The sequence below is a fragment of the Passer domesticus genome, chromosome 11, assembly GCF_036417665.1.
Source record: "Passer domesticus isolate bPasDom1 chromosome 11, bPasDom1.hap1, whole genome shotgun sequence".
NCBI lineage: Eukaryota > Metazoa > Chordata > Aves > Passeriformes > Passeridae > Passer > Passer domesticus.
Genome location: NC_087484.1, coordinates 14,659,055 through 14,685,098, shown reverse-complemented (window position 1 = coordinate 14,685,098; position 26,044 = coordinate 14,659,055). Strand labels below are relative to the sequence as shown.

Genomic DNA, 26,044 nt, shown 5'->3' with positions numbered 1-26,044 from the left:
GACTGCCCAATACCAGTGTGTATGGCTTTTGCTTCTGTTGCTTTAAAATGAGCACTGACTTGTGGCAGCTACTCAGATGTTACAGCAATGTGTAAATCATGAGAGTGTTGCAAGAAGTCAAACTTGAGTCTTGTGAGCTTTTAAATGAAATATGCTAGAATATATTTCACAATTACTCTATTCTGTTCCAGTGGGCAGTATAACATTCTTTTTCTTGCTAGGTTGTTTTCTAGGGAAAGAAATCTACTTGGTGCATGCTCCCTATGTTGTTTCCTTCTTCTGAGAAGCAGTTGAAGTGTATTGGTGGAATTCTGCTCTTACTGTGTATCTGGTAAAACCTGTTCCTAGAATGAAGGAACCGGAACTTTGCCATGTATGAGTTTTCTGTGCTCTGGGGTGTCCCCTGAACAGGCCTTGTTCTCTCCTGTAATTCTTGTTCTGGGAACTGTAACAGGATCCACACAGAGTACCTTGCTTTGTTTCCCTGGGCACCATTTGCTGTAGATTCTGCTACTGATTTAGAGCCTTAAAAAGAATCAAACAAAAAGTCAGGATGACGCAGCTGCAGTCATATAAGGGCTTTCATGTCTCAAAAGTCTGAAGTTCACAGAGGACCCAAAAAAGCATCACTGCAGCTTCATTGTTCAGAATATCTGAGTGACAGTTTCAGTTATGTGGAGGTGACATTAAGCCTTCCTTTTAAAACCCAGACAGTCTGTTCAAACGCTGGAAAGTTTTCTTAATTCCTTTTTCCAATGGTTTTGTTGTTAGTATTCATTCTTTGAGATGTCTCTCCAGATGTTTACAGGTGAGGAGCGGCTCAGATGACAAACTTAAATAGGGAATTTAATTTTTTCAGGACATCATTTCAGGGCCTCCTTATGCTCTGCATGAAAAGCAAGTGCTATATATGGCAGTCAGGAACAAATATTTTGTTTCTATTCATAATCTGTAGCTGCTGTAGTTAGATCCATAAAATTTTCAGAATTTAACAGGCTGCAATTGATTACCAAAGCAAAATCAATTGAGTAATCCTTCAGAGAAAAATGTTGAGGAGACTGTATTGACAAAGCAGAAACTTAACATTTCCCCTTCAAACAGACAATAGTTTCATGAGCAAAAGACCCCAAACCATCTCTGAAAGACTTTGCTCTCTGATTTTGATGTTAATAATGGAAACCCTAGAAGCTACTACTATGCTCAGAAACAAGATCTGTTACATTTGATGTATACAGATATTTTTATTGTGTTCTATTTAAAAACTATTACATTTATATGCTTTCATCACCTAATGAAAGCATTATTAGTTGCATATCAAAATATTTGATGAAGTACAACGCCTTAGATCCATCAAAAATATTTTAATATTATTGAAGTTTTAACTGAAATGTAATTGCAATGTCATTAATACTTTACAGAGGAAATGAAGTAAAAAATCTCACTATAACAAAACAGCTGTGGAGAGAGGAGTCTCAAATAACATGCCTCAAACAGAGAACTTTTCAGGTGATGACAGCATTGTGTTAGAAGTTAGGACCCGGTGTTTAGAACTGCTCTTTTCCTTTCTGTCTCCACTGATTTTCTAGGTGACTCCTTCATCCTCTGAATTAGGGGAGGGTTTCATGGAAACCAGTGAAATGTAATAAAATAACTCATCCTCTAATACCAGCAACCCCAGTAGGGTGCTTATACTTGATTGCTACTGTGTATGCAGTTATGAAGGTTGACTCTCATTCCAGAAACTTAATTACAGCATCTTGTTTCTTATTGCTGTGTTAAACTAGAAACCGTACTAACCTAGAGGTACTGGGACAGGAGATGAAAGCTCCAATCTCTTATTAACCCAAAAACTTCATAAATTGCTTTTCTGTGAGGTGTAGTACAGTATAATTTTAGTCATAGATGCAATTTTGCATTTCATTGTTTTGTTTCATATTGTTTGCTTGCTTTTTCTTACACACATAATTCACAGTCTGTTTTTGTCACTCTATTATGGGTTGCAAATTTATACAGTTTTTAATCTAAATTTTAGTCCTGTGAATATCAGCTAATGAAGTGACTGTGGAAGTAATTATCACTAGAATTAAAATTAGTTTTGACTACCCTGATTGAAAACTGTTAAGAAGTGTATTTTTTATATGTGCAAATAGGTTTGGCCTTCCACTAGCACTGGGAGAGTTGTTGGAATGCAGATGTAAAACAAATGACTTTCCAAAGTTAAAAAAAAAAAAAGAAATAATACTGAAGTGAAAGAGGGATATTTTGGCTAATGACTGAGAAATATTTCCTGACATAGTGTGGGATTTCTGTGGGTTCTAAAGAAAGATTTTTTTTTTTTTCCCTTGGAAAGTTGAAAGAATATCTGTGAACCTTATCAGATGTCTGAAATGAACTTAGTGGTAGTGCAAGGTTACAGCAGAAATTAATTTTCTCATTGATGTAACCATTGCTTTTATTAGGTGACAGGCTGGGACATTGATCAGTGTCCTCACAGAACTGCCAGGTTACTGTAGCAAGGAAGGGAAGAGCAGAGGAGTGTGTTACTCAGTGAAATTTAATATTCTGTACTACTGTAATCCAGTTCTTCCTGTATGGCAGTCTGGTTGTCCTTTGAATTAGTGCTATCTTCTAATTTCATATCCATCACAGTCTTTAAAGTTCTTGCATCAAAGTCACAAATGAAAGTACTAAACTGACTGAATCCTTGAGGAACAGGATGAGTGAGTTCCCCATTTTAATTATTTCTTAATGCTGTAAACTGTTGTACCCTGCCAGCCTGTTCTGGATCTAGCTAAGAATGTCTTTACTAATACATTGTGTTCTTTACCTTACATTTTCTCTCTCTGCCTCATACTTTGCTTATGAATCAACAACTGATAACCTCTGTTAATTTAGATAAAGAAAAATGTATCAACATGAGTAAAAGAATGTATTGCCTTCTATTTGAATTTGTATTATTGGCTTCTTCATTGCCAAGTCTGAGACTTAATATAGTGTTGAGGTCAAAATAATAATAATAATAATAGTGTTAATGGCTGTTCATCCTTTAGGGGCTGGGGCATATGTGTAGCTGCAAAGTTTGCTCTCTTAGGTGCAAGATAAAGGTACTAAATAGATTTTTGGAAGTCTCTGCTTATAGTCTCCATCTCAGCCTAATTATAATTGGATGCAGGGAGTACCATAGGTCCTTCCAGAGCAGGTACTTAAACCCTTGGCACTTGTGTGCACTGTAGTCTGCTGTTCCCTGAGGATACCTGTGTGGAGCTGAGCTGGAGCACAGTTTCCCCTGACACCAGTGCCAGCTCATTCTCCCACTGTTCCCTCTTTCTGCTGTAGTGTCTCTTTGTTTGTACTGCTGCAGCTTTATTTGTATAGCTGCGAGGGGAGGCAGATCCTGGACTTGACCTTAGTTTAAAATAAGCCTGTGTTTGATCCTGGGTTTTGGTCTGACTTATTGTGTCAATACAATTAAAATGAGCACTGATGGCAATAAGGAAGTTGAGGCTGTTTAGGGCTGCACTGCTGCTGAAGGTGATGCTCTTGAGTTTAAGCCTTCAGTCCTGGTGCTGACAAGAAGAACCCAGCCCTTATAATCAAAGCAGATTTTGTTGGCTTTGAAATTATATAAAAAGGAGGGGAGCTGAAAAGCCACAGCTGAATTTTTCTACTGAGAATTCTTAAATTATTTCTCAGAGTAGTGCAAAGGCTAATACTAATTTGTCTTCTTTGAAGCCTGTGGTAAAAGGTCTGTGTTTTAACAAAAAGAACGTTATTACTTGTGGAATTCCTTATAATGAATTCCTGCCCTTAAAGTTCTTGTTTCTAAAAATCTGTTCTAGACATTTGAAATACTAGATTCTTTTGTCTGTGTTCTTACCCACTTTTCAAGTTAGTTGTCAGCTCTTTTTAATTTATCTGATGAGCCATTGTCCTTAAGCATGGGGTGGTCTTTTTCCATGGTTATTTTGGAGGGAAGAGAGTAGGGATGGTGACCTGTTCTTCTGGTATCCTTTGGGTAGGTAATAACATGAACTGCTTGTTCCAAACATAAGCATATTTGTCATATTTTTATTAGTTTAAGAAAGTACTGTAGCAATAGGGTCAGAATGATACTTTGCTGGGAAACAAAAAAACCCCAGCATTTGTTTCAGGGTTTGGTATAACAGATATCACAGTACTTTTCTGCATAAAAGCAGTTTCATGAACATCTTTCCCCAGTGATATTAATACATTGTAACTGAAACTATTTTAAGAACCAGTTCTAGAATGGTAGGGTTTTTCTGTGGATCTCCTTGACTTTTGGAATTCATCACTTGCAGTAACACAAACAACATTGTGGTTTTGTTCAATCTTGAAATACAATTTCTGACTGCTGGCTCTGATTACATTGATAAGTACTCCTTAACTTCAATGAGAGTATCAGTTCTGGGAGTGAAGATACCAACACACTGTATGAAATGTGTAACATAGAGGAGCCCAGAGTCTTTCTGTAGAGGGCTGTGCACATGGCAGTTAAATAGGGAGAGCTGTAAACATGATATTGGATTTCTTTAGATGGAGAAATGTGGTGACCATTGTGGTGTGAGGGCGATCGTGTGTATTTGAGATTAACGCTTCTTTTTCACTGTTCTATCTTAGAGTTTCTAGTGATAACTTCTCACAGGTCTGAATCTTAGAGCAGCAGTTTTGACATGGAAGTTAGAGCTAAACAAATGCCAGTTAGTTAAGTAATCAATAAGTTTAAATTAAATTAAGATTAAATGTAGTTTAATCATGTACTGAATAACAAAATAAAACAAAACTTGTTAATGTATCAGGAAGTCTAGAGAACCAGCTAAAATAATTTCAAGACAGAAAAATAGAATTGAAATTGCAGAGGAGACACCACTCTCTGTGTGCTCTGATTCTTACCTTTGATTAAACAAACAGAAGGCATTGCCATATTTTTGTGCTCTTGTATTGGAATGGTTTTGGGCACCTTTGATGACAGCTCAGTGTAGTGCTGAGGGCCACGGGCTGAGACAGCAGTAAAATGCAGCTTTTTGATGTTCATGTTCTATATAAATTGCGTAAAGTGTTTCTCTATTTTAACTTCAAATCTTTCTTTTCAGTCCTTATTTTGGAGAGGAGTTTTACTTTGAGATTCCGAGAACATTCCAGTGGTTGTCCTTCTACATTTATGATAAAAGTGTTTTACAGAAGGACCTGCGTATAGGTAAGTGTCTGTGAGGTGCTGTCTGCCTCTTGCAGAACACTTGGTTATTTTCAGTAGCATTATCTGTAGGATTAAGGATACAATTATTGGTGAAGCATCTTTCAAAACTGTGTATAGGGCACTTAAGTGCTCCTTTAACGTCTGAAAATAAGGATTTTGTTTCCTTGCTTCATTGTATTATGCTAAAATATGTTTTGTTTTTCAGGCTAGTAGGGCATTTTATAGTCTTATTGTGGTCTGAACACATTTTTAAAAATTATTTGTTTTCCACTTTTGCTTCATTGGAATATTTGAATAATTGTCACTACTTATAGATCTTCAAAGAATAAATTGTGGAATCATTCCACAATAATTACAGTTGTGGAATAATTCTTGAAATCGTTTATAGATTTTTTTTTTCCCTGTCAATACAATCTGTAACTTAGTGATTTACAAAGTATTTGGCAGCAACTTGTGTAGCTTAAGTGAAAAATCATGGGAGGTAGTTTTCTCTCCACTGCATAATAACTTTATTGCAGGTGCTTTTTGGATACAGTTGCTATAAAACTCTAATAGTCTGTGGAAGAAGCCTTTGCTTTACTTGAATTGAGGAAGGAAATAATTTGCACCAGGATGTCAGATAATTAGATATAATAACAGCTTTCCAAATAGCAATCAGAAGAGTAAAAGGCATCTACTTCAGTTTCCTGTTTAAGCATTCTTGAACACCGTTTTTGTTCTCCCAAATCTATTATGTTATTTCCAGTTTCAAGTGTGTTCTTTATTTTACCTTCCTATTGATGATATCCAGGATAACAAATAATAATTAATCCCATCAGGCTTCATACAAACTATTTTCTGCTTTACTTACCCATAATATTCCTTATGTTCTTCATATAACATCATAATTTTTTTAAAAACTTAAAAGAGTTTAGAAGAAAATCAAATATCAAACATAATTAAATATTTGTTCTATTCATATGAAGGTAATGTTTATGCTTCTCTCCCCCTGCCACCCTCCCTCAGGAAAGGTATCAATCAAAAAAGAAGATTTATGCAACTACACAGGAAACGAGAACTGGTTTATGCTTCAACCTGTTGATTCTAATTCAGAGGTTCAGGTAACTATGAAATTGCACATTTACCTTGTGAAAGTTCAGTGTAGATAAGGACATGATGGTAGAAGATGGCACTGAGCTGTTGGAGATAAGGTTCAGCATCTGTATTTCTTGTGAGGCAGTTGTGTCTACAGTTTAGTTAGAGAGTAATGCTCTCTAAGCCTAAGCTGGTGTTATTCCTCATGGTGCTTAAAACTGGCAGAAGACATGAAGCAACTGTTTGGGAAATGTCTTAACAGTATTTTGATGAAATGCTTGTAAGAGGGGTCATGTACTTGAGGCACATGAATGGATCCTAAAACTCTTGACTAACTTTTTTTTTTTAGTAATTTTTGGTGTTAACTGAAATAATGGCTGATTCTGTGACATAGAAATGGTTAGCCTTCAAAACTTGGAGGTACTTGTGTTGTGTTCATGTATCTTATCTTCAAACACTTTGTGCATTCAGTGTCAGACAACTTGCACTTCACAGTTTTATTTCAGCCTGTGGTTCTGGTTCTTCAAACAGGATTGTTCTAGGAATAGGTAAAAGTGAGATGGCTCTAGAAGTTGTAGCAATTCTCTTGTTGGTTTCAAGAACAAAACAGAATTCTTGAGAATCTCTTAGCCTTCTTGCTGTGATAAGGTAGTAGATTTTAATAGGGTTTTTTCCAGATTTGCCTGAGGGCAAAGTCTTAGACTTGACTGTGTTTGTATTTTTTTAGTAACCTGAAAGTCCCTTTGGGTAGGGAGAATCCTGGCTACTTTTACAAGATCTGAATGTACACAGAATTCTCCTATTATTTCCACAGATGATTCATTTATGTGTCATAAGTTTAGCCTGCAGCTCTTGGGTATAGGAGGGCATGTGGTTGCTTTGCATGAAGACAGATTTTCAAAACATCTGAATGCCACTTCCTCTTCTCTATTGAAAATCAGTCCTCTTTCAGTTGAGATCAAATGGAATAGAATGGTTCATTTGGAAGGGACCTGGAGATCATCTAGTGCACCTTCACATTGTCTTCTTTGAATTCTTTCGTGTAATCACTCTGAAAATTCTAGAAAGCACTTTCCAGATACAAAGTGAAAGGTAGTTTCCACTTTGACTTAAACATTGCCATGCTTGCTATGTTTTTTCTGTCATAAAAATATATTGAGAAAGGTATTTTTTTGGTCATAATACTACATGAGTATGTGATAATTCAATTAGAATATTCCATTAATAGAATTTTTTTATTTCTTACACATTGGAAATAAAAAGTTCATAGTTTTCCATAGCTATATGACTGACAGCAGAATGTAAACTCTTACTTTTCTATGACTGCGCTGTGCAAAGCACAATCCTGCATGACACTTCCATTAAAAAATTACCTTTTCTGCTTAGGTGTATGCACCTCATATTTATCTTTTCTTGAGTCAAAGCATTTGGGTAGGTTTGTCCTATCCTGGTTTATCTTTCCATAAAAGTCTTCAGAGCATAGCTGAGAACAGTTCCCATCTGTCACATTTGGCTGAAATCTTGTTGGTTTGGATGTACTACACAGTACTGGAATATATTCTGAAATGTCCAAGACTGTTGGCTAGACATGGCTGAAAGTAGCAGACTTTTATGTTGTACATGTGCAGAAAAAGTGCATGAAATATTTATAAAGGCAAATCCGTTTGGAGGAAAAAAAACTTTGTTTTCTTTTCCTCATGGTACCATACATGTAGTTGATTTTTCACTCCTCTGGTTCCCTCCATGTGAGTATTTTCCAAAATTCATGATGTGTGCAAGGCAATAGGATAGCAGAGAAGTATTTCATGTTCCATCAATATGCACAGGACACTTTGCAGTTGCTTGGTTGGGATTCTTTTTGGGGCTTTCCATACATCTGCATTTTTTTCAAGAAAAGTGTACTTTTTATATACATCTATTCTTGACAGGTTAACTTTGGTCTAATTAGCAGCTTGTAGACCAGGTATCTTAGTGGTGGAGACTTTTAGAAAGTAGCTGCTCTGCTCTCTTTTTTAGTATTAGCTGGTTTTTGTTTTGCTGCTGTTCACAGTATTATGAGTTCATATTAATCTTGTTTTCTTGGAACTTTTTCCTTTCTCCACTAGTTCCTGAAAAATAAATACAAATGGGAGAATACTAAATAAATAAATCAGAATTTGAGAAGCTGGGTGAAACAGACCACATTTAACTGCAGCTGACACAGACTTGTTTACATTTATTAGCTTTTAAAAATTTTTCTTGTTTTCTAAAATGCAGATAGTGTCAGCATGGTACTAAAATTCTTAGGATTGCTTGATCCCTTTTTATTTATAAAATCTTCATTAATCTTGTTTGAAATTGGCTCATTTGAAGAAACACACCTTTGATCTATATTATTCATAGCAATTTAGGGATTTATATATATATATATTATACTTTTATACCTGTATTTATTCATAGTTAGAGTTTTATAGAGATCTGTGCTTGAAAAACACATTGGTTAAAATCAAAATCTTTCACACACTGTTAAGGTTTTTGAACATTCATTGTTCCTTTTATTAAAATTGATAGGATCTGTATCAATTATACTCCATCTTTCTGTAATAAGTACCTGAAAATTGATTATCAATCCATTTGTGAAGTTAAAATGGTACCTGCCTGCCTTTGAACAGCCCTGAGATCTACAGATGCAAAGTGCATTCACATGAAGTCACTGTTTGTTTATTATGTATTGTATGAGAATGGCTGATTTCTCTATTTTGAAGTAAAAGCCTTCTGTACAGCCACATTTAAAACCCAGTTGCATACTATGTCTGAAGTTCTGATACAGATCTGCAGATCAGCAACTTTAGGAAACCATCACACTGCTCTCAACAAACAAAATGACAAAAATCTTCTAAAATTCTCCACGCATGTTGGGGAAATATTTTCTTAGAGCCCTGTTACTGTAGTCATCATGGCACTGGGCTGGGAGCAAACTGCATGCACAGGTAGTTCTCAGGAGCAGCAATGTGCTGTTTTACTCCTCCTGTTCTGTGTAAAACACAGTTTGTGGGCTTTGGTTTTAAAAGCAAAAGGAAGGTGTTTAGGCCATTCACAGCATTTGTTTTCTAAAACAAGTGAAGTCAGTTATTTAAATAAATATTAATAATGTTTGTCTTTTCATTTGTCATTCAAAAACTTTGCCTTGTAAGGCTGTTGGCATGCTTCTCAGTATCCTGTTTTTATCCTGTAAATCTGTTTTTGTAATGGAGTTTCTCTGCTTGACAAATGCTTTCTTAATGTACCTGTGTTCCTGTCCCTGTAGTAGCAGTTTGCAAAACACCTGGCAGGCATCCCAAAGCAGTTAGGTTGGGAACTGCCTTGTAAAAGAAGCTTCTTTTCTCCTCCCATGTGATGAACAGAGAGGGAAACGCAGCCTTTGCCCCAGGGGATTTACAATGAAAACATTGCAGTTCTATGTCAAAACATAACTGCTATAGAAATGTGTGCAAGGTCAGCTAAGGGTTTTACTTCCATTTTAGCAGAAAGGCAAAGCTGTAGTACAGATTATGACTTGCTTCCTTTGCCACTCTTGCAAATCACCTTCCAGAACCCTTCCCTGAGACTTTTGATTGTGAACAGACCGGTATCATCAGTATCTGATGTTCCATTTAGCAAATAGACAAAGTTGAGAACACCAAGGAGAACATGGTTAGAAGAAAGACTCTGACAGTGTGTGCTTGTCTTAGATGTAAAAGCCAGCACAAACAGCCAGGCACTGAAAGGAGTAGCAGCTATTGTTCAGGCAGTAGCTGTCTGGAGCAAGATTTAAGTAATAAATTTTGGTCATCCCAAAAAAGTTGCATATCATGGTTTAAAGTTCTGGAACCTTTCATTGAGAGGGTTGGCCCTTGCTGGTTTCTGAAGTTAATCCATGCTGTGCCATAAGTTATGGATTCTTTTTCTTAAATGCATCCTGCCATATCAGGAAAAGAAAAGGAGGAAGCTGGGTTTAGCAATTATTGCCACCTTTTCCTCTCTTTTGGTTGTGTTTACTGTTCCTTGAGTACATCAGCAGTCTTCATGAAATAGTTGAAAACTGCCCTGGGAAGCACAGTACATTTCTAAATGATCTTCAGTCTGGTGGGATGGACAAGATTTCACTGTGGATATTAAATGTTGCTGGTTATGGCTATTGCATGCTATTCTACTTTCCTAGGTATGCCTGCCTGCCTGCAGAGTCCAAGGTCATTGTAGAACTTTATCCTGAATTGTTCAGAAATTCATGTCTGTGCAAGGGTTCATCCCATGCTTGGGATAAAACAGCTGAGACTCTTACTCTTGGCAGTTGCTCTTGGTGGAAGAAGTATTTGTGTGTGTTAAATCTGTAGAGGCTTGACTGATTCTTGTGCTGTCTGCAGATGAGATAGTGCTTCTCATTGTCTTAAAGTTCATGTGCATCCATCATGCTCTACTTGCAGGATATGTGCTTTAGATTAGGTATTTTCTTCAAGTCATAATATTGGAATTACCTTAAATAACTTCTAACTGTAAGCTATATTATTGTTCTAATTCCTACTCTTAAAATAATGCTTTTAAAACTACTTGTGTTTCTCTCTTGTTTTTTTTCAGGGAAAAGTTCACCTTGAATTAAAGCTGAACGAACTGATAACAGACAATGGATCTGTGTGCCAGCAACTTGTAGTCCAGTAAGGAAATACATCAATCCTTTAATATTTGGTTGTTTGTTAGAATGTTATGGGATTTGTCTTTCTTGATACTGGATGTGTTAGTACCAATAGCATTTTTCTTTTTATGCGATTTTCCTTGCAATCTGCCTTGTGGAGAGATGAGTAAATGTCTAGGGAACTCCAGCAGAAGTTTTTCACAGCTGCTGACCTCTGCTGCCAAAACCCTCACTTTTATTGGGACTACTAGGATTAGTGTCTTGTAATTCCAGTTGAATTTGGTCTGGTGAGAAGGCTAGGAGAGGGCAGTGCAGAACTTGCAGTACGGCTGTTACTGACTGAATTGCTGCTGCTGGTATTTTTGTGGGTCAATATGGTAAAATTTATTGCTAGTTTTGCTTCAGAATTATTTTCTTCCAGTTAACCACGATAAGAAATTCTTACAGAAAAACAAAGTATACAGGAATTGTGGTTCTGGAACAGCATGTTTGCCACATTTCAGTAAAACTTCTTAGCAGCAACTTGAAGAGTTTCACTACCAAACTTCATTTTGGCTCTGAAGTGTAAAAATGCTACAGCATATCAAAGAGCATCATAGAAACAGTGAATTTTTGGTATATTTGCTAATGTAATTTTTGTTATGAAGTTCAGATGATGTTCTTGTCTTATTCAACTCTCCAGACCCAGATGGGTAGTTGAGTTGGAGCAGGACTCAGCAAAGTGGTCTGTTTGCTGTTCTTTAGCTTGTTATGAGGGGGGAGCTGTTCTGTGGTAGAATTAAGCTAGTGAAACTGGTGATGGTTTAATGGCTTAGGCTCATAATTCAGGTAAGATGGAACTTGCTGGACATCAAGATATCTTTATTACTTAAAGATAACTTGGCATGTGTCTGCTTTTATAGTGGGGTAGCAGCATGGTTCACTGGAAGTCCTGATGCTCTTATTTTTGTATCCCACTTGCAGCACAAAGCAGAATTAGAACAGCTTTTCCCCATGGACTGTTCACCACTAAAAGCTGGCTGGAGCTTTATGACCTTGTTTTTTATCCCCAACTTTTTTAATTTTCAGAAAATTTCATATTTTTATGTCTTCATGCACTTCATGTTAGTGTTGTGGGTTTTTCATTTTATAAACTTGCCTGGATTTTTCATATGACGAAGAAAAGTTGCATTAGAAAGTTACTGTTGCAAATTGCAGTTTTGAGTAGGAAGTGGTTTACTACTGTGCCCTCTCTTAGGATCTCTTTATGACGGAGATAATTGATCAAAAGGAAGCCAGGGTTCTCTTTTGGTTGCTGCACTCACCCACTCAGTGCCATGTGGGAGAGGTTTGTGCGTTAAACGCTGCTGTATTACATCAGTGCAGTTGTCTGAGGTTATGAAATGCACTGGAGTTCCTGAAACTGAAGATGTTTAGTAGAATTTTACCACACGTGCTGCTGCCCTTGAAATAATTTACTGCATTACTGATACATGGCACATTAATGTGTTTTGCATATACATGTGAGAGTTTGTGAAATAAGAAATCTCTCACTGAATGTGGTGTTATAGAAATGGATGTGAGGGCATTTTTGAAATGCATTGGACCTTAAAGCATGAGGAACTTACAGAAAATAGGTGTGGCAGTATTAAAGAGAAAATTAAACTTTTTAAAACCCCGCTTGTTCTGTAAATTTCCCATGATAGTGATGCACTTCCTGCTGTGTTTTTTGCTGGTCACCAGGCCCTGAGAAGACATTGACTTAGTAACTCCTTTAACAAAGCTGAAAGATAGAAAGGAGCAGAACCATGATAGAGTAAAAGAGAGACAAGGAGTGGGCACAGATCTATTTATGTGTCTGTTTCTGACTCTTCTTTATCTGTTCTAAACTGGAAAATAATGGCCAAAGGGAAAAAAAAATCATAGAAAAAATAACTCTTGACATGCAGGCTACGATACTTGCCTTTCAGAAGCAATATTTTACTTCATCTTCAAATAATCGTGTCTCAATGCAATGAAAATGAGATTCTTTTAAACCTTCACCAGTTAATTTTTTTCTAGGATAGGAGAATTCTAGATACTTGTGCTGGCTTCTGTGTGTAGTGAAGTTGCTAATGGATTTCCACTGTTATTCCCTGAGAGTCCAGAAATTCTACAAAGGTGAAAAATACTAGCTCCAGCTGTCATTACACAAGATGAAATGTGGTGTTAAGTGCACACACAATAGCAAGTAATTAAAAAGCTGTAATTCTGAGCATTACCTGGAGTCCCCTGTCACCTTGTGGCTAAACCAAAACCGTGACTGGCTAGGCAGTGGATTCCTGTTGATTTGGGTCTGTAAACATGGCTCTAGAAGCTGTTTCTGCTGGTCTTCTAGATGAGTTTTGTGATTAGGATTGATTAAAAAACTCAATTCCAGTTGTTTTTTCTGTTATAAAGCATAGTTAATCTTCCTTTGGTGAAGGACTGTCTTAGAGCTCATGTAGAGCAGGCTAAGCCCTGATTTTACACATGATTTTTGTATTTCTTGCAAACTTGCTGCTAAGTTTCACGCAGATAGACTCACAGACTGTGAAATAAAGCTTTGTTTTGTCTCTAATATGAATTGCTTCCTTTCTTAATGTGTGAATGAGGATGGGCAAAAGTGCAAGAGATCACCTGCTGACGCAGTGTGGGCTGGTTTTTTTTGAAACCACAATGGTGTGTATAGTAGCACATTTCACAGATAAGTGCTTGCAGCTCTTGCTGGGAGTCCCTAAGAACAAGTTTGCATGCCCATTGTTTGCATTGCTGCTGCTGAAATAGATGATGCTTGACCAGTTTCTTGGCAAATTAGGCAGTTGAGTGGTGGCACCTGCCTTCTCTGAGATCAGCAGCCCTTCAGCTCTGAAAGAAGGTTTTGTGTATTTACAGTGTGAATACTTCAAAGCCCAGAAATGGTTTATTACAGCTGGATTTTGACTTCATTGCACATACCTTACTAAATGAATTGTGCACCATGCTCTCAGATTGACCTGTCAGTTTGTTACTGTCCTGTTTATACTTTGTCTGCTCACATGAAGCTGTTCTAGCAAACACAGCAATTTTTATGAAGTGTACATACAGATATTAATGGCTGCAGCTAGGGAGTGTCTGCCCATGGAGAACTTGAGTTGATTTGAATGATGGAGGTAGAGTCAGTCATTGAGGGGGTTTATTGTGGGCTGGGTCTTTTTGAGGGCTTACTTTCATCTTCTAAGCTGAATATATGCCGGTTATATCTGGAGGGCTCTCATTTCCTCTATGAAACTCCTCTTGCACAACAAGCTGCTGAGATGAGAATTAATGAAAACTGAATCATATCTTGCACTGTACTGCAACAGGACAGCAGTTGGAAAAGAGAACCAAAGTTCTGTTACCTGTTGCTTAGGCAGCATATAGGATATAGAAGTCTAAAATATATAATAAAAGGCTTCTAAGTTCATGTCTACTTCTTCAAACTCTTTGCATTTATGCCTTTCGATTGACAACTGCCTAGCTAGGTAGATGAAATGATTTGTCAAAGCTGAAGTATTTTTATTGTGTGTTAGAAATGTATTCATTATGGTTGTTGGAATAGGAGTGTATATTTAACGTTAATTTGGTTTTTGATTGGTCATTGTTTTGCTGGTGGTGGTTTTGCTGGGATTTCTTGGTTGTTGTTTTCCTTTTAAAGGAGATTGCAGTTGCAGCACTTTGCCTGATTCTTTGAGGAAAGGCAGTATTCCTATGAAATTTGCTGACTAGCAAACAGAGTGAGGTTTTTTTCGTTCCATTCATTTTCATTCCAACTTTTCCATTTCTGTTCAGTCTACTCTAGTCTAGCCACTTCAAATATCTTCAGGATTTTTAAACATGTTTACTGGAGGCTGTTTGTTTAGTAGCTTAGAAGTCTCAGTAGTGATTCAGTGCAGTGTGCTCAGTCCCTGGGGAGGAACAATCCAGCTCAGTAGTGCTGAGTTGATATAATGGCTTCCTATCCCTAAAGGCTGCTTGCCTTTGGAGCTTGGGAAGGCTCCTGCACGAACAGGGTGATTCAGTTTGCCAAACTGACAACTGGCTTTTAGGTTAAAAGCCTCCTGTCAGGATGGTAAACAGAAGCAGCAGTCCAGCTGACTTGGCTGTGCTGTCACATAAGTGTCTAAAGCAGGCTCAGGCAGTACCTGCAGACTGAAGGGATGGATCTGACTGGCTGCCTTGGAGTGAGAGATGGAAGGGGAGGAGGTGAAGTAAATTTGGAAGAAATTTTTGTGCCTGATAGAAATGGAAGAGAGAGATTTGAGGATATTAGGAGTTGATGGTCAGGGGAGGTGTTGGACCAGGACAGGCTGTCTGATAGACTGGGCAGACTGTACTTGCTGGGGCTTGGGCAGGAGGTGAAAATGCTAGAGTTTTCACCTAGAGCTGCCTCCGCAGGGAGACCAGCTGCAGCATGAAATCAGCTTGAAGTGAGGGATCCATGTGATGAATTCAGAGATTCTAGTTCTGCTGCAAGGCTGTGAAGTTGTCAGTAAAATGTTTTTCAACTTGCAGGAAATCACAAACAAGCCTTTCTTTAGTTTGTCTATGTTGTGGTCAAGAGAACAGAACAAGCTGTGTAACCAAAAGTCCCACAGACCTGTGTCTGTTTGCTAGAGAAATTCAGGAGCTTGGTGATCATGTCAAAGACTGTAAGAAGAGAAATTGTAGTGTCCTTGTTAAAACAGCTGAATTTTCTTCAGATAAGGTTGACTGATCCATCTGCTATGAATTTCCTATGAGGTTCAGATTGCAGCTGGTTTATAGGTACACTCAGCATCACACCTGAAACTGCAAAGGGTGTTTTATGCTACAGGATGCCCCTCAGTCTGAAAGAATCGAGTCCTGCCTCAGGTCAGATACCCCAATGACTGAAAAGTCCAGACAGTTTACTTTTGTTGCCACTCTTCTGTGCCACTTCTATGTTGGAGGAGGAATCAATTAATGCTTATGAAACAACTGGATGTTTCAAGAACCCATTTAAATGGTGGGTTTGAAATCACTGTAGCATTCATTGTGATTCAAAAATTATTGAAATGCTGAAGGCCACGTGCTTGATAACTGGAAGAAAAATAACAAATGATTGTGCAGTGGCTCAGCACTAAATGTTCCCTGAGCTGGCTAAGACAAAGGGACATTTGGGGGGGGGAAATACCATCTGGTTTATAATTGTGCATACTCCAAAGAGGGTGGAGTTTTGAGGCAGCACAGGAGTGTTAGTGTCTGTTGTTTCCACTCGTGTTTGAATTTGCAGCTCCTGTTATTCTTTAACACCATTTTTCTACACTACATAAAGTGTTTATTTTAAAATGTGTGCAGCTACGTAATTTCCACTTGATGTACACAACTTTTTATTCCACATTATGATATTAGAACATATACTTAATTGTTCATAGGAATTTAGAGAAGTTATTTTCTCCTAAAGTTGCCTGGGTTTTGGAGTTTTTTCAAACTAGTAAATTATGACAATTGAAACTTTCTTGCACTAATTTAGTTAAATTCCTGCAGTACACCTAAAAATGCATTATTTTATAGAGAACAGGAATACAACATTCAGATCTTATGAAATTTTGTAATCTGTGGAATGTTTCTGGACTTAAATTACAGCGTGTATGGTTACATTAGAGCATCATTTTGCTAGAAAGTCTGATTTCTGCTATGAATATACAAATTCTTCCGCTTCACTTTTGCTGTTCCAGCTTTTTTTAGTTAATACTTATGTGTGGGCAGCATCTGAAGGTTAGGCAGCTTGCTGACCCAGCTTTGTGTTGCTGCTGTGGTGATTCAAAGATTGCAAGACTTTAGAAAAGGTCCAGAAAAGGTTTCTCTGTCTCCCTGCTGCATTAGCATCCTGTCCCTTTTACATCAGGACTGTGAACAGTGTGCCTGTGTACCTGTTAAACACCAGTTTACCACTTACTGTATGAATTGTGGAAGAAAACAGTGTTTTTAAAAGGGCCATTTAACCCTGAACATAGACTATTGTGAAGAAAGATTGAAAATAAACCTTAGGCACTATTTCAAAGATAGAGCTAGAACTATATACTGTAATAGTTTTGGATGTTTAATTTTAAATATCATTTCAGGATTTGACTTTGCATTTTTTAGCATAACTCAGAATGTAATTTATCCAAAATTAAATATTTTCATCCATATCAATGCCTTCCAGATATAGTTGCTGCCATTGATTGAGGCCAGACAGCTTTTTGTGGGCCTTGAGAAATCAAATTTAAGTTAATGAAATCTGCAATTTTTCCTAAAATATATCAGTTCATTTTACTTAGGATTTTGTCATTCATGTGTGATACTGGAGTGTCTTTATCAAAGCAATTCCAACAGTTTTGTTCTGTTAGAACTGTATACTTGAGTATTATTTTGTGTTACCATCTAGAGATCTTCTTCAAGTACCTGCAGTATGTTGGATCAGTGTATAGCTATATCTGTGTAATACAGCAGGACATAAAAAGTTTTCAAAAAGAAAGCATTGTTTGGATTTTATTTTTTAAGCCAAATAATTGCTTCACTGATCTATTGTTTGCTTTTTCCTTGTAGCATAAAGGAGTGCCATGGGTTACCTCTTATAAATGGACAGAATTGTGATCCTTATGCAACAGTCTCTCTTGTGGGGCCTTCCAGGTAACATTTTAGTATAAAATCAATAAATCTTAAAATGCTGTGATGTTGAATTGGAAAAGAAAGTCATAGGTTTTAAGCAAAATCTTTAAAAGACAGAAAAACCTTCCAGTGCTCTCCTGCATACATCACATCTCCATGGATACTGTTCTCTCCCTTCCCTGCCATATGCTCCAGACTGGGATGGTGTTTGGTCTGTCTGCATTGTCTGCACTAGTCCAGAGCCACTTACACCTCAGTTCTTTCTTATGTTTTGTATTGCATTTCTGTACTGTACTTCCTGTTCATCTGTGTGAAATTCCTGTATGTTGTGATACAGGCAGTTGCTCACTCACCTTCCTCTCTTCTCTGTTTCTCTTAATATGTGGGTTTCTTTGCAGCAAATGTGTGTAATTGGGAGGAGACGAGAGAGGAGAGGTTCTGGAACACCTTCAGGATGCTGTGTTCAAAGTCCACACAGTTCAAACATCTCCTTGTTTGGGATCTGTAATCCTCAGTAACTGCTGGGTTTTTTCATTTAAGAAAAATCCCCCACCCCACACATTCACTATGTGCAAGTCCCTGCCCAATAAGGAGGATAAGTTTCAGTTGCTTCTTTTTTGCTACATCAGACCCTTTCCTTTCTCCTGTGCTGAGGCATTGCCTTTGTCAGCATAGTGCCAGGATGTACCAGACTTGCTTGGCTTAAAGGCTGTGGAAGGATTGGCCCTGAGTATGCTCTGCATGGAGCATTTTTTTTTTCCTCCTTGGTAATAAAAGATCATATTTTTAGGTTTGGCTTGGGGGGTTTTCTATTTGTTTAGGTTTTTTCTAAGAGGACTAGGGAGGCTCCCTCATTATACTTAGGAATCATGGGGCCAAATGGCAAAGAAGGTAAATTGACATATGTTTTCTGTTTGAGTCCTGTGATGTGGATGGAAGTGGGAGAATGTTGGTCCCACAAAAGATTTACCCTGTTAATATGGGAATATATGTGGAAATCTGACAGGAATTCCTGGTTGAGATTTTCCAATCTTATGCATGTGTGACTCATGTACCATGACTGGAATATTTATATGTCCAGTGCCTGAAAATAGGTAGTTGATACTTAGAGCAGTTTTTCTTCTCCCTTTTCTGTTTTTCTCACGTATTTTCTTTTGGAAAGCCATTTTATACTATCACACCCCTTGGCTAAATAAGTAAGTAAATAAAACTATATTCCTTTATAAAACTTGTAAAATTAAAAAAAAAAAACAAAAAAAAAACTCCTAAGGAAGTGGCGGCAGTTGTTTTGTTTGACCCTGTATTGCTTCATATCTAACATGAGCAGCAGTTGTTTTCAAAGAAAACCTCCAGTGTCTTGGGTATAAGCCCCTGTCTGTAAAGAAGTAGTGGGCATTTCAGCAGCAAAAGAGGGTGGGAAAAACAGAAGCTGCAGTTGAACAAGACAAGGAAAAGTGTGCTCATTACCTTCAGGCAGTGGTAAAGAAATTTAAATTTTAAATGCATTAGAAATTGTTCATGCATTTTAATTAATATGTGTAAGTTTTATCTGTTTGTGAAATTAAATACAGCCTTTGAGTTGGATAGATGCATGGTTAGCTAGACATAGCATTTAAAATTTTAGCTCTTTAAACTGTATTGTGAAGATTAATTTTAAGATTTTCTTCATTGATCAAAGTGAATTGTAAAATAACAAAAAATGTTTTAACTTAAATGCATGGGTCCTTCTTGACAATAGAATGTCTTTATAATTGTGTGTTTAAGTTGTCTATGGTAAAAATTTTACCACATTGGAACAGGAATGACCAAAAGAAGACCAAAGTTAAGAAGAAAACAAGCAATCCGCAGTTTAATGAAACATTTTATTTTGAGGTAACTTTTTGTGTGCTGTTCTTCCTGTTTATCTATTTTATGCAACCCTTCAGGTATTTTTAAGCAAGCTGCATAGCAATACCTAATACAGAAAGCTCTCTTCAGGCAAATTGAAGAGCTTTAACTGGCCTCTCACATGTAAGTGGATGACATATTTAAATTTCTGTCTGACAATAGCATTTCCCCTTCAGTTGCTGTGTGAGAAATTACTTTCTCACAAACACATATATGAAGATAATTCCCTATCTTGAATCACTTCATATATCATCTGTTGCCATCTCGAGTTCTGAGATAACTTTAACCTATCCCATGGACTTCTATTTAAATATTTTCAAGCTTGATTTAAAAAACTCAAACAACTTATTTATTTAATAAAGTAATATAGTGCTTATACCCAAAAAAGTTTATTTTATTTTGAAAAGTTGACTTTGTTGTCTTTTAGGAGTTTATTTCAATTCTACATGAATTATCTGACAAAGACACTATGAGTTTAAATTTTCATCTGATTTGTGTCAGTAATAAAAATCAGATTTGCATTTAAAACATGCAGTACTGAGAGCTGGAAGGAGTACAACTGTTGTATGTGCCTCAAATGTATTATAATTTACTGTGTTTTTGTAAATCCTCCTGTGGGACTTGAGTGAGAAATAGTTTCATACCTATGCACAGTTCCAGTGCATGTGTGTGTCTCAATTGACTTGCTCAAGAATACTGAGTGTGATTTCTTAGGCAGTTAGATATTAGGATAAAATGTGATCCAAACCACTCTGGTGACTTTTTGACTTATGATTTATTGGAGTTAAAATGCAGTCAGTCAAGAAATGAGGAAAGTGTAGAGGAGAGGTTACAATTGTGTTGTTTCTTTAAACATTTCAGAACTGACTTCAGTACTTTCATAGGGCTCGTGCTAAAAGAAAAAAAAATCTGCCAGTTTCATATCATACTACTTGTTTTTTCTAATAGATCTATACTGTAATTCCCTCATTTATCAGCCTTTAGTGGGTTCCACCATGAACCCTTCTTGACCCGTTTTTCTCCTGCTTTCTGGAAAAAGGCAGTTTGTTTGGTCAACTGACCTTTTTCCTTTGTGTAAGGAACAGTAGCTATTTACCTATGGTAGAGGCAGGGAGGGTTTCCTTTGATTTTTGATATTCATAATACAAAAAAATGTGTTAATAGGAGGAATTTACTTGCAGGTAACCAGGTCCAGCAGTTACACCAAAAAGTCCCAGTTTCAGGTGGAAGAAGAAGATATTGAGAAACTAGAAGTCAGGTAAGTTATGTTGATTAGAAAGTGTTTTAATAGAATCATTAATAAATCATAATATTTTATCATCAAGACAATAAATACCTGTTTTATCTTGGTGTAGCTCCATAGAATTACTGATCAGACTTGTAGAATAGATGACATAGAAAATTTATTTTTTTTTTAACTTGTATTTCTTACTGAAGATGAGTTTTTGTTTTGAAATAAATAGTGGTTGGGTGTATCTAGCAGCCTAAACTTATTTCCTGGGCCTGTGAATAAAGAGGTATGAGTACCTTCTATCAAATTGTATTTATTTGGGCAGAGTATTGGTAATAGAACTAGTACTGAAAGATACCAGCATAGCTGGTCCTAGTCTATAGTTTCAAATATAGTTGGCTGGTTTCATAAAAAAAATAGGAGAAAGCCTCTTCTATGAGATTCTTACAATTTTATCTTGCTTTTTAGAGGAACAGTTGTCCTTCATCTTTGCCTTGCAAATGCAGATACTCAAAGTATGTTCTCCTTTTCTGCTGCTTTACCCTCAGAGCAGGTCTTTCTGTATTTATGCAGTGTAGTTAGAACTGCAGAGAGCCCTGTACTCAGTTTCTTTTCTTTATTGTGCTTCTGCACATACATGCACCAAATTTGCTGAATGACAGAAAGTCTTCTAGGCCAGCATATGTTTCCTAACAGGCATCAGAAGAAAAATTTAGCAGTTCATCCAAATAGCCATTATAGAACTAACTTGGTATGTATGTTTTTAACTATTAGCTTCATTAATTAGAACTATATATTTAATTGTAGATGAAAATATATTTAGAAAAATAGTCATGCCCCAACAAATCTAGTTGTCTTTTGTTTTTGTTTTTTTTTTTTTTTGTTCTTAACAACTGCTGTCTGTCAGAAATGTCAGAGAGGTAAGAAGTCAGAGCAAACGCAGGGTGCATGTGTGGAGCCGGATTCCGTTGGAGGTTGTAAGCGTTCGAGCTGCTGCTTGGAGAAACAAGCGCATGTCTTGGTGTGGCATTGCAGTGTCCCAGGTTCTAGCAGCTAGGTAGATATTTAAATACATCAGTTAAAAAGTTCACTTGAATTACCTGAGAAGAAGTGTGCACAGTTTTGGGGGTGGAGGCTGCGCAGAGCCCGTACATTGTGCCAGTATCACTTTATTTACTGATGCAAGGTCTGCAAGTCTTAACTTTCACTGTTTGTTTCTTTATCTGTTCTTTATGGATTAATAAGCCACTTGTTTGAGTCTTCTTGATTTATTTAGAATGGAGTGAGATTTCTAACATTTGCTGCCTGCATGCATGTGGATTAGTGCTGTAAGGCAGTTATTGTAAACTTGCTTATTTCTCTCTGGGAGAAAAGAAAATTAAGCGATGTTCTTGTTTTCAGGGTTGACCTATGGAATAATGGGAATCTGGTACAAGACATCTTTCTAGGAGAAATTAAAGTTCCTGTGAAGGTGTTAAGAAATGATTCCTTTCAAGCATGGTGAGAAATGGTGATTCGGAAGTGAATTTGCTTGTCTTGCACTTCTTTTTCTTTGCAAAGGATATGTTTTATTCTACCTATTCATTAAACTGTGTCTTCCTGTTCTAATCTAGGTGAAACATGTTGCTAGAGCTTCCCTGCTCAATAAATTAACCTTGTCAGCAGGTACATTTAGCTCTGTTCTTCCCCATGTCTGTACGTAGTCAGAATAGTTGGTGTGTTTGAAGGGAAGTGTGGAGAGTGAAGGGAAGATGGACTGTGACTGTCTTTTGGTCAGGTTGCTGGGTTTCGGTGATCTCTGTGTGCTCTTCAGCCTACCCAGCAAACGTGTAGCTTCTCAGAATGCATCACTTATTAAATTCCTAAGTCACGCTTCCAGAATCACTGATAGAGAGTTTATTTGATCATTAAGTATGGCTTTTTTTTCTTCCTTGGGGAGACTCTGGAAGTATCTTCTAGAACAAACCCAACATCGTGCCAGGGGAGCAGGCACAGAGCTGGAAGGGTGAGGTATGAAGGGACTTCAGAAAAGAAACACTTCTGTGTGGGACATCTCAGCACCCTCCTTTCTGATGTTTTTGGAAGCAGGAGCCCTTTTCTAGCTCCTTTACTGTCCCAAATGCTTAGCAGCAGGAAGGGAGGAGTGCAAGGGATTAGAGTGTCTCCAAGTGCGTAAAATATTCTGCTTTTAGTGAACCTTTCAGTACAGGAAAAAGCATGGAGGAAGCGCTTTCATATCCACACAGAAAACACATGGGAAGGACATGTGTAAATAGCAATTAAATATAACACAGGTCATAGCCAGGAACTATTATGGCTCTGCTCCATGCACCCACCTCAGGCTCCAAGTGTCTTGGATGTTGAACTCAGACTCTTGGTGTTTGAATGTGATCCTGTAGGTGTTTGTGTTGGTGTTTCTGGTTTTTTTTGCACTGTGTCAAGGGCTGGTTCTGCCAGTGTCTCACCAACAGCTGTGTGTCCGTATTAACATAAAAACAGGCCTCTGTCAACAACCTGCTGAGAGAAAGATTGTATCAGCATGGGCTCCTTGCCTGTGAGCTGTGTTTGTAGCTTTTTGAATAGACCTAACTCATGTCTAGTTCTCTGGAGTGTGTCTGCTAATATACATTGTAGGCACACCTTGCACTGAACATCCTCATATCCAAGTACGATCTGCTTATCACAAACAGTTCTGTGATTAAAAATAAATCTTTTATACTATTGCTAATTTGTGTGATATGATTTCGAATGCAGCTGAAGAACAGCAGAGAAATTATCTGTACTACTAAATATTTGGAAAGTAAGCCTAAGAGTCATGCTGTTAAGGAGAGGTTCCCCTGGTAAATTAGTTTTATTTTATGTTAGCATACCTTCATGGGCACTGCATCTGATTATGAAAAAAATAAGTCTGATCTCCTGGTTGCAGAAGTCCAAATATACGTGACTGTAAAAGAATATTTGGAGATGGGGTTTAATTTGTTGGGGTGGGCGTTAAAACTGACACCACTGAAAAGCTGTTAACATTTTTGTGGGGCTGCACCTCCTATTGGAATGCAGTGAAACTGCAGCCAGTGAATTGTTCAATGTATTTTGTATTCAGGGTAGAAAAAAAATCTGCCTTTTCCCTATATCATGTTTCTCAAGAGAGGAGCCTGTTAATATTATGTGCTTTTTGTGGTCTCAGATAAGACAGTTTAAACTCTTCACATTCCCTGTTTCACCTGCAGTGTCCAACACCCTAAATATAACCTAGATGTGAAATGAGATGGCCCAGTGTAATCTCAAACTATTCCTGCTATTCCCTGTTAACCTACAAAAAGCATACCCTGTTCTACTGTTTACAAAGATGTGAGAAAATAAATATAAGTTCCATTATATGTTAAAGATTAATTACATGCTGCTCATGTTTTTACTTTTGTATCTTAAGGGGTTTTTTTTTGTGAATTTTTTGCCAGTTTTCACATACAGTGCATGTATACTGAAGCAGTTAAATGTGATACTTCACTCTTATTATAGAATTAGTCAAATGAATGAAATAGGTATCTAATATTTTATAATTACCCTGTTGCTTACAGGTACTTACTTCAGCCAAGAGAAAATGGAAACAAGTCTTCTAAAACTGATGATTTAGGATCACTTAGATTAAATATCTGTTACACTGAAGACTGTGTACTTCCATCTGAGTACTACACTTCTCTAAGGAACTTGCTGCTAAAATCTTCAGATGTTCAGGTACTTTTGTTGAAAATTTCATTGAAGTGAAAATTAAAATGGATTATGCAGTTGTGAGACAATATGAATTACTCATATCTAGATAATTAGTTTTGTTTCTTTGTATAAATTATTTCTGTTACACCCAGATGAACAGCTTCTAGAGCTCTTCTGCTCCAAAGTACCAGGATTTTCTTCTTATTTTAGAAGAACCAGTGGAGACAGGAAAATAACGTGTGCTATGTGCCTGGAGGAGATAAAATACTTTTTTAGTTGCTCTTTTCAACATTGTATTTTTCCATTGGCCTCTATTGGCTTCTTGGATTTAGAGGTTTTCCAGGGAAAATGATTCATTATTAGCACTGAAGGGCAGATAATTAATAAAAAGGAGCTACTTCAGAATTTATTTCAAATTCTGCTTTTGAATTGCTTCTGCCTTCTTCAGGATGTTAATCAGCATGACTGGACTTCTGTCCAGGGCATGGTGACAAAGAGGGAAGTGTGGTAGAGTGTTTGCATAACACTGGGAATCAAATCATAGTAGCCAGACTTTATATTCTTAGGTCTTTTACAGCTTTTCATCAATTCAGTGTTAGTGAAGTACTGACAGAGGAGAAGAAAGATAGAGGAAGCCGATGTGACTAAAGTTTTTGCTGGCCCATATTCAAGTCCTGCTTCACTGGAATTTAGGAATAGCTGACTATATAGGGAGCAGCAGTCAGCAGTGGTCTTTTCTACTGAAATAATTTAGGTTTTGTATTGAAATTCCCAACCCTACAGTGGCAGCAAACACTTTAGAAGGGTGGGTGAGAACTTCATTTTAATGTCCCCTGATTGTAGTTTTAAAAGTCCTATAAAGATACATGACGTTGTAGTAAAACAACTGCTTTTTGTCTCTAACTTGGGTTTGTGACAAAGCCATAGTGTAACCTTTAGGGAGGATGAGTAGGATGAGTAACTACTGGACTCCATTCTTAAATGTATTTATAGAGCAGATAATATTAATTTTCAATTAAGTATCTGTGGAATGAAAGCTTTTAATTGCCACGTTACACAGCAAACATTGAAACTTTCTGTTAACAATCAATGTCATTAGATTTGATCTGTACTTCTTCAAATACACAAAGAACATTTAACTTTAACTGCTTTGCTCTGACTTTGTATTCTGCTTTCTCACAGCCTATTTCTGCATCTGCTGCCTACATTCTGAGTGAGGTGTGTCGAGACAAGTACGACGCTGTGCTGCCTCTGGTACGGCTGCTGCTGCACCACCAGAAGCTGGTTCCCTTTGTTGCAGCAGTGGCAGAACTAGATCTGAGGGACACCCAGTATGTATTTCATGTTTATTGATGTCATGCTTTCTAAAATTAATGTTAGAGTTTCACAGGGTTTCATGATACAACACTGATAAGTAAGTCCTTTGGTTTCTTTCTCTCACATAAAACTGACTAAATATATTCGTATTTTAATGCTAATTTTCAAAAACATTCATTAAAATAATTTTGAATCTGGGAGTCAGAGTCAAAGGTGCTGGGCAGTTTGGTAAAACTTTGTCTTAGAGTACATAATGTTTATTTTAAATTTCTTTATTTGGCCACTTGTCAAATTTTATTTGTACATTATACTTGCACATTGTATCAAAACTTCC

The 26,044-nt window shown here is 37.1% G+C and overlaps 1 protein-coding gene across 5 annotated transcripts in view; it reads left to right on the top strand.

Annotated features, from left to right (window-relative positions):
* The window catches only part of RASA2 (RAS p21 protein activator 2), a 45,644-nt gene that overhangs the window by 6,361 nt on the left and 13,239 nt on the right, over positions 1-26,044 (top strand). For 3 of the 5 annotated variants that reach the window (XM_064385854.1, XM_064385856.1, XM_064385855.1), the window contains exons 3-11: positions 5,112-5,215; positions 6,221-6,315; positions 10,883-10,959; positions 17,505-17,588; positions 19,367-19,439; positions 20,636-20,712; positions 22,087-22,185; positions 24,261-24,417; positions 25,576-25,724. In XM_064385854.1, the coding sequence (XP_064241924.1) occupies positions 5,112-5,215; positions 6,221-6,315; positions 10,883-10,959; positions 17,505-17,588; positions 19,367-19,439; positions 20,636-20,712; positions 22,087-22,185; positions 24,261-24,417; positions 25,576-25,724 (915 nt within the window). Of the gene's footprint in view, positions 1-5,111; positions 5,216-6,220; positions 6,316-10,882; positions 10,960-17,504; positions 19,440-20,635; positions 20,713-21,592; positions 21,606-21,626; positions 21,743-22,086; positions 22,186-24,260; positions 24,418-25,575; positions 25,725-26,044 lie in introns of those variants that run through there. The other 2 variants (XM_064385858.1, XM_064385857.1) reach the window with 2 other exon arrangements.